The sequence below is a fragment of the Heterodontus francisci genome, chromosome 23 (genome assembly GCF_036365525.1).
Source record: "Heterodontus francisci isolate sHetFra1 chromosome 23, sHetFra1.hap1, whole genome shotgun sequence".
NCBI classification, from domain to species: Eukaryota; Metazoa; Chordata; class Chondrichthyes; order Heterodontiformes; family Heterodontidae; genus Heterodontus; species Heterodontus francisci.
The window spans coordinates 8,901,172-8,915,952 of NC_090393.1; the positions used below are offsets into that span (position 1 = coordinate 8,901,172).

Consider the following 14,781-nt stretch of genomic DNA (forward strand, 5'->3'; position numbering starts at 1 on the left):
CAATATTGACAATCTCAATACTGCAGCATTTTTTCATGTAAGAGTGAAATCAATAGCCTGAATTTTGCGGTCAGCAGCGAAGCAAGGGTGCTGACCTCAAAGAACTAGTGATCTCTGTGGTGCCGTTTCTCCCTTTTCCGGCAGTTTAAATCTAGCGCCAAGTCAAGGGGGATATCTTGCAATAGTGGTGTCAGCAACTAGCAAGGGGCCAATCACATTGAAGTACTCACTTAATATCCTTTGCTTTTAATTTAAATTTTCAGATTGTGAAATAAATGATTATGATTAGATTAGCATAGAAGCTGAAATAAAGATTAACTTTTTTTTAAAAAGTATGTTTCTTTAAAAATATGTGGAATTTTTTAATCACTGGAGAAATTTGGCATTCCACAAGTATAAAATTAGCTTTTCAGGGCCATTGGGGGTGTTTAGCAGTAATTATGAAGTTAGTACACTGTTAAAAACCAAGTTACACCTCATTCAGCAAGATTTACCCTTTTCAGGGGTTTTTATAGCAAGACTAACAGCATAAAAGTGGAAGTTTTTGCAGTTCACTGATTGCTTAGGGATTGCAGTCTGGGGGCACCACAAGAGTGCACCCTGTAGAGAAGGATAGAATCTCTGACGGCAGCTTATAGATTCCCGTGTTATTCAGCGCATGTGCAGACTCCAGAAATTGCAGTCAGTTTCATTGGAGTAGTGATGGTGAATACTGATGGTTTCAATGTCATTGCCACAGCAAAATCTGAGCTGTTAAAACCAGGAAGTGGTGTAGGGAGGGCTGGGTGGGTTATACTCATTTTAAAGGGATTTCCTCCTCCAACTGAGCTACATACCATTCTGTGACTGGAAGGGCAAACGGCTGCTAACTGCCCTCCATACACCACCCATGGTGGAGAAGTGGTTGGCTTCAGCACTCAGACCATAAGCAAAGCCAAAATTCAAATCTTTCTATATGCGGATCATGAATGGAGATGTACAGATACCTCCAGATATATATTTTTGAAGTTCACAGTATAGTCATCTCAGAATCTAGTATCTTTGTTCTTGTACAAATAATGGCTACAGAAAGCATTTTCTACTTTAACATATTAATGTCATTTTCATAAATTCAGAATTTTTTATGCCCAGTGGCTTTTCCGTGACTTTGTGGCCTTTTCATTGCACTGTGGTAATTTCAGTGGATCCGAGCAGTTGTTAATGATATGAATGCGGTGTTATCTTTCCTCAGACTTCCAATCCAATTGATGTAGCAAGCAGGCAAGGAGCAGTTCCTCACACCCTACTCCAGAAGGACCCCAGGGTAAATGAACTAATAACTTTCAACCCTGAAATCTTCAGCCAGGATTGCATTACATACATATTGAATTTTCACTATGATGCAGTTAAACTGGGCAAACCCAAATTCATCATACCACTAAGTATATTTCTGACTTGCCCTACAACTTTGTTCTTGACTGCTTATGAAGATGCCTATTTAGCAGAATCTGTGAGGTTTTCACTGTTAATACAATTCCAAGCTCAATTTTATTAAGTGGTCCCTGAGGTGGTTCAATCTTATCACCATTTCTATTCTAAATAAGCTGCTTCATACATCTTCGTCAAAAATCTCTTCCTTGAAAGATAGCATCTTAGCAACAGTGTTTGAGAAAACCGTGCAGCCAGAACCAGCCACTGGATTGAAATCCAGAAGCAAGACCAGGTGTAATCATCAAATCTATTAAACTTTGTTTACTAGCCCTTTATCTGGCAATCATTAACAATCCTGATTCCACCCTCTGATAGCAATGACTGCATCATGTTTGCAACTATATTGCTAGTTAACAAAGCACTGCAAGTAGAGAGGACATAAAGCTTGGTTTTCGTGGCTATTTAGTACCCCATTTGTACTGCGCCGTGAATTCAGGAACAGCAGATAACTACACAAGTGCAAGATTCAGATGTGGGCAGATAGTGTGGAGCCTGACTGCCAGTTTGGTCAGGGTCTGCCCAACACTGGGGAAAGGTCAGTGCAGACCAGCAATGTGTATAGCACATGAGATATAACTCCACCCACAGGTCACAACCAAACTGGCAGCTACTTGTCAACGGTGATCAATATCTTTATTTACAACTGAAAACCCCTCCCACAGGCAGTCTTGCTGCTTTCAGCATAGCTTTGTTTACAGGGTTGTTCCTGGTGCATTTTCTGCATTGAGTAAACATTGAGAGAGGTCTACATTCCAGGTCATTTGTTTGGGTTCATCCAATATTAACCCATACCTGGATTTGAAAATGGATGTTTACAAAATGATATAAATAACAGTTTTTGAGCTTCGCTGATCAGATATATCAGGCAGTAACCTTTTAATACCTTTTCAGTTTATGTTGCAATCTAGATAAATTGCAATTCTCTGAGCCATTTTATTTTTACCTAGTTTTGTTGAGTGAGCTTTAAAGCCCAGTGGGATGCTGATAATCTGAAAGGAGCATGAAAATAAAGGATTTGCATTTATATAGTGCCTTTCATGACCTCAGCACATCCGAAAGCGCTGCACAGTCAAAGAAGTGCTTTTGAAGTGTAGTTACTGTTGCAATGTAGGAAAACATACTGTTATGGAAGTCATCATTTAAGCAAAAAAAGGGTTGTAATGAAAAAGAATGGCACTAATGTTCCATTTCACTGCATGGGGAAAGCCAGTGGGAGTGTTGTGCCTTTTGGGTTCTTGATTAAATGCAGAGTTGATTTCAACGCACTTGAAAGGCCGTTTATGTTCTGGGGTATGTGGACTGCAAAAATGGTTTATGTAGCTGGAGTCTGATGGGGACAGTAAGTATCACTGCCAAAATAATTGAGAAATAACTTTGTTAATGCTGATTGTTGGAGGTGTTCCTTTTTTCCATTAAAACAAGTCAAGTAACAAAAGTGTAAATAAAACATGCACTCCACCCAGTCCATCCACAGAGTTAAGGAACTAGAGATTATAATTATTTGTGGTACCTAACACTGAAATCATTTTCTCATATTTACTGCTGCTAAATTCTCAGCTAGTGCAGTAGCTGAGATGCCTTATCGCAGAAAGCTGGTATATTTTTGTCACAAAGTATACCAATTTAGAACCAAATGAAAGGCAAAATTAGTTCAAAATCCAAAGAGACAGGCTATCTTGAAATGAATCAGGATGATTAAATGAATGAGATTCCAAGACTGATGATACAAACATCTTGAGCACAAAATTTGTTCGAAGCTCATATTTCAAAAAGTCACTAATATAAATGGGGCGCACAGTAATCTATAGCAGCAATGTACCATATATTTTGGCTGATGATGAGTATGAGCAGTGACACACAGTGAACATAGATAATATGCTGTGTATTAGTTTAGCTTCTTTGAGAAAATGTTTGCATTATTTTTCTATCTGTAAATGCTTTTGCAAAGAATAATTTACCCTTTTACTGACGGTGACATGAGTATTTGATTTGTATCTGATGTTTTAAAAACTGAATACCATGTATCTCAAGAATTCTTTGAAATTACCACTGAGTGATTATGTTTGGGTGAGTTTAATGCATTAGACACTGACAGCAGTCTTATTAGTTTATCCAAGATGGTTTTTATATTGTCAGTTCCCATTAATATTTTGCTTCTATCAATATAATTGTACAACCTTTCTGTCTCGTCTTTTCTAGCAGTTGTCAGACCCCTACAGACAGTCAATAAGAGTAAGTGAGATCAACTTTTTTAATGGTTAATCATTTTATAAAACCATTTCACACAATATTAACTTACAGTATGTTTTTATTCCAGAACGTCTTGTTTATAATAGAATCTATAAAAGTATACACATTGCAAGTCACAAGTTATTTTCCTGCATTGATTATAGCTAATATTTTTAATACCCTGTTTTATAATGTTGGGTCCAAATTTCAAGTGGGCTGCTCAAGCTGCCTTCTGTTTAGTTTTTTGATTATTTTTGGCCAGATCCCATTGAATTACTTGATTCTTGTGCTTCATGTACATGTATTTCTGCTCTGATATGCTGGTGTAGGGATGTCCGTGCACTTGATTCTCCATTTCAGCCTTGTGGTCCAGAAAAAACAGGGCGAGAAGATTTATTTCCTTTTCCTCCATCTGAGAGAGAGATTTGCGCAAGTTAGCCTGCGCTGTGTTTCAGAGCTAAGCAGCACTTTTGGATGTTTGGGCATGATTTTTGACACATTTCCTTTCACGTTGGGGAAGTGTCTAATTGGATGCCTCCTTGGGGAATTTGTGTGTATTGTTGGAAAATTTTAAAGGAAAAGCATAAATTAATTTTTTTGAATTGAATTTATTTTGGAGATGTCTTGCATTGTTGAATCCAGTCTCCATGGTTCTAATTGGCTTAGGAGAAATTCTGAAGTATGGAAATCATCTTGGTTCACTTACTTCTAAACCACCAAATTTTACAGACCATGGTGTTGCTACTTCAGTCACCGGTAAAAGGAAATGGCAAATTTACTCATTTCTGAACATTGTAAAGCAAAGAACACTTCTGTTCTGTGAAACCTCTGGTAAACATTTCAATAAAGTTAAGATTTCTGTAATCAAATGACTATGTTTGCTGTTGCGGGTTTTGCAATTGTAACGATGTATGAACTTATGTGGATATTATTTTGGAGACTTAATTGTGTACTTTAACTTAGTGGTGACTCCCCTCTAGTGCTCTAAATGAATAAACATGTGTTTACGCTTAAAATTATTATAGAATGTTCAAGATGCTTAGATTCATGATTCTCTGCCATCTGGCTTGTGGCATAGTTCCAACCAATCAGATTATATGAAGCTTTTAATGAACCTGTCCTTTCTGCTTCGTGTGGTCTGTATAGGGCCCGATCTTCAGATCTTGTTTGCTTGTTAGCTTCGGTTGTTGTGGTCACCCACACATTAAAATGGTTTATTCCCGTAGTGATACATTCACTGTGAATGCACATGTCACGTATTGAAGTTCCTTCGCTTTCTGGCAACTTAAGATGGCAAATAATGGAGTTATCACAAAGTTCTGGCTTCAACAATCTGTGTGTGCTCCAGCAAGGCTTTCTTTCTTTCCACTGAACACTTCTTTGCAATCTGCAAGTTCTAGAACCAGTTCCATGGAAGTCCAAGGGAAAAACTTACGGATCAGATTGTTAAAAAAGTGAAGACATCTATTTTTGACATGGTTTCATCCATGAAGAGTTCAATGTTTCATTTGTGTTTACTGTTTTCTTCCAGCTCCCACTCAAAAGGGTAAATCTACCTCAAAAACCACTGGGCGTAAGTATACTTTGAGTAAAAGTAGTAGTTGAGACCCTAGCACACCTGGAAATAAATCTTTCCCAGGGCTTCATTTTCATAGAAGCCAGGTTCAAGGCTATCCTGGAAATATTCTGCCTCTTTGTTTTTGGATTTCCAGAAAGAGTTCTTCAAATAACATCTTTCACTGCCAGAAACAGAAAGTTCGCTGGACTCGATAGCTAGACCTTGAGTTTGGTGGCACAAAGCATTTTTGTGGTCCCACACATCAGGCTCTTTGTGAAACTTCCAAATGAGCCTGCTCGCTCTTTGGTTACCTGAAGATCTAATTCATCTTCCCTTCCCCTCTTAATTGCCAGAGTATTAATGATAGAAGCCCAGAATACATATGGTTACACTACTACTATCTTCTCTATTCTTAAACTTGACCAGATCCCGAGTTACTCCCTATTCAGTCAGAGAAGCCCAGTTATCCTGCTGAACTCTACTTGCATCATTCTCAAAATATGCTCTTGCCAGCTATTTTTCTTTTTTTGGGGGGAGGGGGGTGGTCAGAGTGGAAAGAGAGTTGGTTGTGCTTCTCTGACTTGTTTGGGAACATGTTTGGGCCATTGTTGAGAAAGGTGAGCCATTTCTTTCTTTCTCTTCTCTTTTTCCCCTCCACCCTCCCAGAAAAGGAAGCTGTTTGTATTATCAGCACATTGGCAGGATCTCACTCCTTGAGTACCAAAGCAATTGATCATTCTCTAGACTGACACCACCACAATATTGATGTTTATCAGCAGGGAGGTTCAGATTACTTCAGCCACCACAGAATTTGTTAATGGTGAGAAGCACTGAATGTTTTCCTAATGGTTTAACATGATCCAGTGCCTTCTGGTTAAGAACTTGATGTTCACTCACCAGCGTTCATGTCACTAATGTGTGGTGAACAGGATATTCTGGGGTGGGGAGGGGGGAAGCAAAATGCCCGATTCCTGCTACTGAGTAGTATTTAGTCTTGCACAGATGATTGTGTCCTATTGAGCCTATTGCCTATACTAATTAATACTGTTGATCTGGAAATAATAGCATTGATGGCTTTGGTCTTAATCAGAGAGATAGCTCAGCTAGGTACTCTAATAAATTGACTGCCTTATCTAGGAGAGACATGTTCTCAGACCTCAACCTAATTTCATGCCAGACCTGGTATCCAAATATCATTGGGCTCAGAAGATAATTATTCTTTAATTCTATGTCCTCAAGTATGAAAGAAAACTAAGAGTCTACCTTATGGATGCACAGATAACAGTCTGCTACTGTGTACAAAGAAAAATCCAGTCAACTGCGAAGACAAGACATTGGGTCAGTTTATCAGAAAGCAAGGAATGACAAAGTGTATTGTGGAATATATCCACCTAGTATGGAGAGATTGACCTGCATTCCATCACAAAATTATAATTCACCACCCTAGGAAAGATTAAAGGTCATTTGAGAAGAACAGTAGCCCAAATATGTATTAATTTTGAGAACATTACTATAGAAGATACTTGAAAGGCAACCACAAGGAGTCCTAATATTAGTGTTCCCTTTTGGACCTCCCTTTCATGACTTGTAGTTTGGTATCTGCTGTAGATCCTAGTCAAACAGATCGGCTCATTAAGAAAGAACGTCTGTGTCAGAATAAGCTGTGGCATGTGGAGAAGATTTCTGACCAAAGGTGCAGTAATTCACATTCTGCAAGTTAAGTTCTTCTTTGCATAGCAACATTTCCATTGCCTGGATGTTGATTGTTATTTTCCACGATGAGAAAAGGAACTTAAACTCTTCCAGTAAATAAAGGACAGAGGATGTACCTCAGCAGTTTCCGATTCAGCTGCAATGCAAATTGTTATGGTTTCTTCAAAGCAGAAGTAGCACTTTCATAAAGTCAAAACCATTTATTCGTGCATATGGGTCATCTCAAATATGGGAGCGGTAAGCCAGTCCAAATCTAATATACAAGGTGCATTCTATCTGCGGATTACATATACTTGTTCGAGTGTACATTTGTCTGCATATTTGTCTACCTACAAGCAGCTCTTGCCATATAATTCAGAAGGATTTCTGCATTTATGCTGTCTCAGCTCACCTGTTAAATATTTGCTTCAAGCTTCGCAATATACATGTTTGGCTATGGTCCATTTAGAGTTTTTTTTTTTTGCTTGCTATTTTATGCGTTGCTTTGTATTTTATTTCAGTAGGCATTTGGATTTGCATGCTTTCGTTACTGCCAGTTGAAACATGTCTACTAAGGTATATTGTGTCTTTGTGTCTTACAGAAGCCTGGGAAATGGTGTGCTGTTCATGTGCAGATTGCCTGGCAAATCTACCATCACCAACAAAAATTAAAGGTATTGGAAAGCCTTCGCAATACCAGGAGTGGCAAATTTTATACTCTTTTCTTCCCATATATATTTGTTAGCTATCAGTGTAAGTGAAGATGTGTTAAATAATCAATATTAAAAGCTTCTATGTGGGTTAGAGTAGTGAAATTTTGGCAGTGTATGTAACCAGTTTATACTACACGTCTAACTATTATGGTGTTGCTTGTAAGCAATTCTATTCAAAATTATTTTCCGGGATTTCACTTGGAGGTTCCCGTGACTGGCGGAATATCAGCAGGTATACCATTTATGCTAAATTTATGGTGACTGATCAGGAGAACCCCTGAGGAATTTCCCAGCCTGTGTATCTCCATTTTAACAGCTCAAAGAGAGCATCTTGAGCCCGTTTTTATTGTGAAATAAGTATTACTTTTGGTGCTCTATTACTGTGATGCATGATTCTAAAGAAGTTTGTTTTACTTTAAAGCAACAAATGCCGATGGACCATCACAAACTCGAAATAGGGGGAAAACTGGACCTGTTTAGTCGGCCACCTGCACCTGGAATGTTCCCAGGATTTTCATATCCCCATGACCTTGCCAGGCCCCTCTTCTCAACCACAGGTCTGTCAGCTGATGCTATGGAATGGTTAACTCTTTTTGTTTATATTTCATATATTTATATCAGCCTAAACTCCATGTAGTTCAGAAGAATGAAGGGTGATCTAATTGAAACTTATAAAATTCTTAAGGAAATTGAAGGGGTAGATGCTGAGAAAATATTTCCTCTGGTTGGGGAATCTGGAACATGGGGTCACAGTCTAAGAATAAGCAGTCGTCCATTTAGGACTTAAATGAGGAGAAATTTCTTCACTCAAAAGGTTGTGAATCTTTGGAATTCTCTATCTCAGAGGGCTGTGGATGTTCAGTCAGTGGGTATATTCAAGGCAGAGATCGATACATCTTTGGATACCTAAGGAATTAAAGGATATGGGGATAGTGCTGGAAGGTGGAGTTGAGGTAGAAGGTCAGCTATGATCTTGTTGCATGGAGGAGGCTCAAAGAGCCAAATGGCTGACTCCAGCTTCTATTTATTATGTTGTTCTTGTATTTTGAGTATTTTCACCCAAGACAATGGATTCGAGCAAACATCTTCGTCACTTCTCCCAATGCCACACTGGAGGTGTGGCGAATTGCAACCTGAGAAAAGATAACTTTGGATTTTCATTCCTCCCATTTGTAAAGAACCTGCTGAGTTTATTGCCAAACTATGAAGCTGAGATCAGCAACTTCTGCGGGAAGCCTGCTTGTTAAATGTCAGCTAAATGTTTCATCCAAGCTAGATGATTCAGCCTGTGGAGTTTACCTGCTGTTTGAGGCTCCCACCACATCGCCGTTTTCCTAGGTTCAAGTTCCACCTGTGCTTAATGCGCTAATTCACTGCAACCATGCTTGTAATCATCTTCATTAGTTCTTGGAGCAGCCACTTGGCAAGGGAGAATGGAATCTAAACTTCCTCATCTTTTTCTGATCTTGTTAGTTGCAGGGTCACATTAATTATATATATATTAATTGCACCTGGGTCTGAATTAAATTGTTAAAATCAACATTAAAATCGTGTGTCTAGATTAAAGCTGATGTCAATTTAAAATAAGTTGGCCTTACTCTAACAGAATAGCTCAGATCTTGATGGCTGCTACCCTACATAGACTGACAACTCATCCAGAACACAACTGGACTCGGTTCTGCTTGCCGATCAGTCGGTCCCCCAACGTATTGAATTCAAAATCCTCTTCCTGAATAGCCTTGCTCCCTCCTACCTCTGTAATCTCCTTCATCTCTTTGGACTCTGACCTCTTGTACATTGCAACACCCTCCACTCAACCATCTTTGAACTAAGCTTTCTGCCTTTTCAGCCCTACTCTCCTGAACTTCCTAACTACTTCCATTTTGCTGCTTATCGCTGCTTTCAACCATCTCTCCTAATGTTTCTATTACTGTTCGCCATTTACAAGTGTTTTGGAGTATTTACTACGTTGAAGGCACAGCATGAATGCAGGTAGCTAGATATCTTCACTGGATATCTGATGAGGATATCTGATGAGGATATCCTGAGAGTCAATAAAATATAGCAACGCAAAAACATTAACTAAATTGCCACCAGATGAAAGGTTCACTGCTGTATATTGCTTTCATCCCACTGCTGCTAGCACATTGAACCGCACCTCACTCCTTCCACGCACTGTAGATATGCTGATAGTTTTGGTATTGTAGGTGGTGTGCATGTTAACTTCGACTGGCTGTCCACAAGACAGATGGTTGGCTGCCCAGCCAACTCTATGTTCAATAACAATCTGCCACTTTGCAGCATTTCCCCTAGTTTCACTGGTGGATCTTCATTATCGCCTGGCTGCTGTCCTGTGCATTACAAAAGTTTGTAAGCGATCTCATTTAAAACCTGTCACTGGGGTTCTCATCTGTTAGATGTGTCCTGAAATCTTGGTGGATTGGAAGATGACAGTCCCCATCAGTCATGTGGAAGTAGAGTAGTAGATATGTTTCAATGGATTTCCATTTCAACAGAAATCCGCCTCCTGGGTTGATGATATAGTAATAATTTGAACTGTATGTACGTGTTCACTGAAATGACCCAATGTATCTCTATCCTCTGATGACTTGTTAACAGTATTGATGGATTGTTGCTTTCATCTTTTCTTGACTCCTTTATCCTTCATTTAACCAAGCGTTTTTTTTTTCTTTACCTAGTAGGTAATGCACATCCAGCTGCAACCTCCTTTGGACCTCCACCTCATCACCACAGCAGCTATTTACCCACTGGTCACCTGGCAGGTGAGAACTGGGTCCCGGGGGGGGCGGGGGGTAGTGGCGGTGCAGAGTTGTGCAACCGTAGACTTTAATGGCATTTGACATAGCAGTTGGTCACATTGCATCCAGAGCCACAGCTAAATCTAGTTATGCTCAGCTCTTCTTTTACTTAACTGTCCCCTCAGTTGCTTTTCTTTCCAGAGGTGGTGTTTTCACAGTTCCTGCTACTCACAGGGCAAATCACCAGGTCAACCTCAGCATCATGTAATACCAAAGCTGCTTCCTAGCTTTAATAACAGGGGCTCCACTCAGTGTAACAACTGCCCAACCAACATTTTAACATCAAGTTACAAGGTGCCGCCTCAGTCTTTTGCAGCAGTTGGATCCGCCTCTTGGATTTGAAAATAATTCTCTTGCTGTCTCAGTGAAAAGAATAGGCTTATTTCACAAACATGGAAGATCCTGCAGCCTGAAGGATGTGGCCAAGCAGAATCTTGCCGGGGTTGGCTCCCACTCTCTCTCAAAACAAGATCGCTCATTGTTTTAGTTGAAGAAATAGAGTTGTTTCACAACTGCAGAGGACTTGGGTAAACCATTGTTACTACTTAAAGAAATTGACAGCAATGTTTATGGGGTTTTTTTCCAAATTTTATTGCCATCATGAAAATATTTTTGTATGTCATTCTGTGATGACCTGTCTCTGACTCTGACAGGGATCTGCTCAAGCCAAATCCAGGTCAACTATACATTGCAGCCAGCCACTTCTATTAACATGAACCCAGAGATAAATGAGGTTTGCCAGTGAAACTCTATTCATGGGCAGCATGCAGTAAATGCTAGCCTTGCCAGTGACACCTGCATTCCGAGAACAAATGGAGGGGCTGAGAAAAGGAATATTTCTGGATCTGGAGAGGAATAGCCATTGCAAGCAATGAGCCAAGTCCAGTTCACATGTAAAATAAAATGCATGTGTGGACTGTGTGTGTTGAAGTGATCAATTGTTAGGATTGTAACATTGAGTGAATGGTACCTGCATGTATGTGAGTAAGAATGATTGAGTGTGTGAGTGACTATGGGCAGAATTTTATCACCTTTGAAAATATTCTTCCATCAGTGAGAAATGCAGATCCTGTCCCCGATGGTCTGTGAAACTCATCTGCCTGCGAGATCTTCCTGGAGGCAGCCAATTAAGAGGCCGCCTCTGGGAGCACCATCCAATTAAGGACAGTGGGTGGGTGAGCTTCTGAGGCTGCAGGCCCAATCAGAGGGCCTACAGCTTTGGAAGGCCAGCAGCCCCATTGGGAGAGGTGGGTGCTGCTTAGGCAGGAAGAAGAGCACTAGGGTGCCTCAACATGGAGACTCCCTCAGAGGCATGCAACAAAATTAATAATGATGAGGGCTGAAGCCAGTAGGCCCCTTCAGAGCAGAGAGGAAATCCCTTCAGTGGTTTAGTCTTCCCTGCCCACGGCCCCATCATCGGGGCACAGAGCCTCTGGCTCTGATGACCACCCGGCCTTCCACCAGGAGGCCACCTCCACTGAGCCACTCTGCTACTTGGAAGATCCTGGCAGAGCCCTCCCTGTCCCCCAAATTATGCTCATTGGTAATTATTGGCTACCCGCTGCTGCTAGGTGGGTAGCTGCTTCTGTTCACCTGCCTCCAGCAAGATCGCCTGGAGGCAGGAATATGTCAGGCTGCCGACCAGTGCCGACATTTCCTAATTGTTTCCTAGGCCCCGCTTTCAAGCCCTCCTCCACAGGCCTCCTAAGATTCCGCCATACGGTTGGGAGCACGCAGTGCGTGAGTAACAGCAGTTTGAAAGTGAGTTAGAGTGCTTTGCTTGTGAGAGTGACTGCAGGGGAGGGACTGCGTGCACTTTTACAGGCAATCTCTCAAAAATACAGCAGGGTCATAATCCCCAATATCATTAAAAGTTTCCCAAAAGAATCCTTGCATTCATTATCTTAAGGTTGCAATGATAGAGCTAGTCCTCAATCCACATCAATGAAACAGCCTTGTTCTTTTCACTAAAACAGAGAATTTTTTTTCCCCCAAAGAGCAAGGCTGAGGTCTTGCCACCACTAAAGCCTTAATGGGTAGGGTGACCACAGCTGAGTTCCATGCATGTCAGACTATTTTAAAGCAGGACTGTTTTTGTACTATCTGTGACTGTACTCTGAATAATATTAGACAGTATGGGCAGGGCAGGGTGCTTGAGGGGTTGCTTCACAGGGGATTGCACATTTGGCCACATTTCCATGTCTAAGTGAAGTGTGTCTTTGTAGGTCCCTGTATGTGGCCACACTGCCTAAATGAGCTGGTTACAAACCTTGAATAGGATAGGTGTGTGGTTCTCAAAATTTTTTTGGTTGAAGGACCCCTTTTCAAATGGATTATTGATCAAGGACACTCCCCCGACTCCTAACTTGTATAATGCTCATAATATAAAAGTGTTGCATGCAAATAGTATTTTAAAAATGCGTTTAAGAGAGCAGCTATTTACAGATATCAGTGAAATGGGCATGCCTGCTTCTCACTGCAGAGTCTGTCAGTCCTTAGTGTGATGTTTGACTGAGGCTGGTAAATCATTCTCCACTTCCAGATGGGTCCTGTATTTTGTCTTCCCAACCTTAGGGAAAGTGGCGCCCTTGCTTTACATTTAAGTATGTAGTATTTAAGTTCATTTTTTAAAAACTTCCCTCTCTTGAACAAGGCTGAACTCACCTGGCCCCCACCACCAGCCTTGGTAGCTGCAGGTCTGCAATCCTCATGCTGTTTTCAGTGCTGGTCCATGTGCACTTCCCTCCTGGATGAGACAGTCAACCCACTCTGTTAAATATGTGGCTGCCACACAGCTCCTACCTCCCAGCTCACACCAAGTCTGCCTCCAGCTGCTACACATCCACTTACCTTGCCCACAGTGCTCACCCATAAGTGGTTGCCCATGGCACCCACCTGTAAGGCTAGCTCTGCTCGCTTAGCACTTTCACATTATTCCGTGAACCCCTGAAAAGTCTCTACAGGCCTTAGTTTGAGAACCACTGGGATAGATGCTGTCTTTAGAAAACACTTTTTAGACTGAACACCATGTAACAAAAACCTGTTCATTATCTGGGACCCCGCCCTCCTGATGCTGCAGAGTATTTGCTTGCCAGGAGGGCACAGAAACAATATGTTGTAGGTTCATCCGTCATCTACTAGGAGGCAGTGCGAATGCACCAGTGACAGCGCTGCTGTTTTTCCCTGAATAAGGAATTGACAAACATTGCAAACTACAGATGCAAACCTACATTCCTCCGCACCAGGACACTGTGAGTTGCTTTTGTGCTGCCATTAAAAAAACATTTTGGTTTGTTAAAGTAGATGCAGAAATGTGAGTGTGCCACTCGCCTTTGCCTTCCATCATGCCAGACTGTGTCACACACTAATTCATTTTTGCACATTGTAATTCCCAAGCAGCTGCCCAGAAGGTGCTGCCCCATTCATAGTTGCACATTTTTCTTTACATACTTAACCTGCACAGAATCTGAACCACGCACACTGCAGAGAAATTTCCCAGAGATTTTCCTGATCTGGCCACAGGTTTCTTTCGCTGTTTCTCAGGAGATAGTGTGGTTAGGGGTGAATCACCGTGTCAGGATGGGCCTGATAATCTTTTCCTGCCCATTTCATACACTTGGCTGTACAAAAATGCTAAGTTCATGTGAAATTTAAACCTTACCCAAATATAAGTATTGGAATGCTTTATAGATTGAGAGGAAATGAGAAACACACTAGTTAACGCTTAAGAAAATTGTCACAGGTTAGATTTTAGTAATTTGAAGCTCGCCATAGCTCCTCTAGTTAACAAAGAACAAAGAACAAAGATAATTACAGCACAGGAACAGGCCCTTCGGCCCTCCAAGCCTGCGCCGATCCAGATCCTCTCTCTAAACATGTCGTCTATTTTCTAAGGTTCTGTATCTCTTTTCTTCCTGCCCATTCATGTATCTGTCTAGATACATCTTAAAAGACTCCATCGTGCCCGCATCTACCACCTCCGCTGGCAATGCGTTCCAGGTGCCCACCACCCTCTGCGTAAAGAACTTTCCACGCATATCCCCCCTAAACTTTTCCCCTTTCACTTTGAACTCGTGTCCTCTAGTAATTGAAACCCCCACTCTGGGAAAAAGCCTCTTGCTATCCACCCTGTCTATACCTCTCATGATTTTGTACACCTCAATCAGGTCCCCCCTCAACCTCCGTCTTTCTAATGAAAATAATCCTAATCTGCTCAACCTCTCTTCATAGCTAGCGCCCTCCATACCAGGCAACATCCTGGTGAACCTCCTCTGCACCCTCTCCAAAGCATCCACATCCT

The 14,781-nt window shown here is 41.2% G+C and overlaps 1 protein-coding gene across 15 annotated transcripts in view; it reads left to right on the forward strand.

Annotated features, from left to right (window-relative positions):
- Window positions 1-14,781, forward strand: part of fbrsl1 (fibrosin-like 1) — a 1,047,407-nt gene that overhangs the window by 1,024,576 nt on the left and 8,050 nt on the right. For 10 of the 15 annotated variants that reach the window (XM_068054637.1, XM_068054624.1, XM_068054625.1 and 7 more), the window contains 6 exons: window positions 1,232-1,303; window positions 3,670-3,702; window positions 5,231-5,272; window positions 7,552-7,623; window positions 8,084-8,219; window positions 10,362-10,445. In XM_068054637.1, the coding sequence (XP_067910738.1) occupies window positions 1,232-1,303; window positions 3,670-3,702; window positions 5,231-5,272; window positions 7,552-7,623; window positions 8,084-8,219; window positions 10,362-10,445 (439 nt within the window). The remainder of the gene's footprint in view (window positions 1-1,231; window positions 1,304-3,669; window positions 3,703-5,230; window positions 5,273-7,551; window positions 7,624-8,083; window positions 8,220-10,361; window positions 10,446-14,781) is intronic. The other 5 variants (XM_068054627.1, XM_068054626.1, XM_068054628.1 and 2 more) reach the window with 5 other exon arrangements.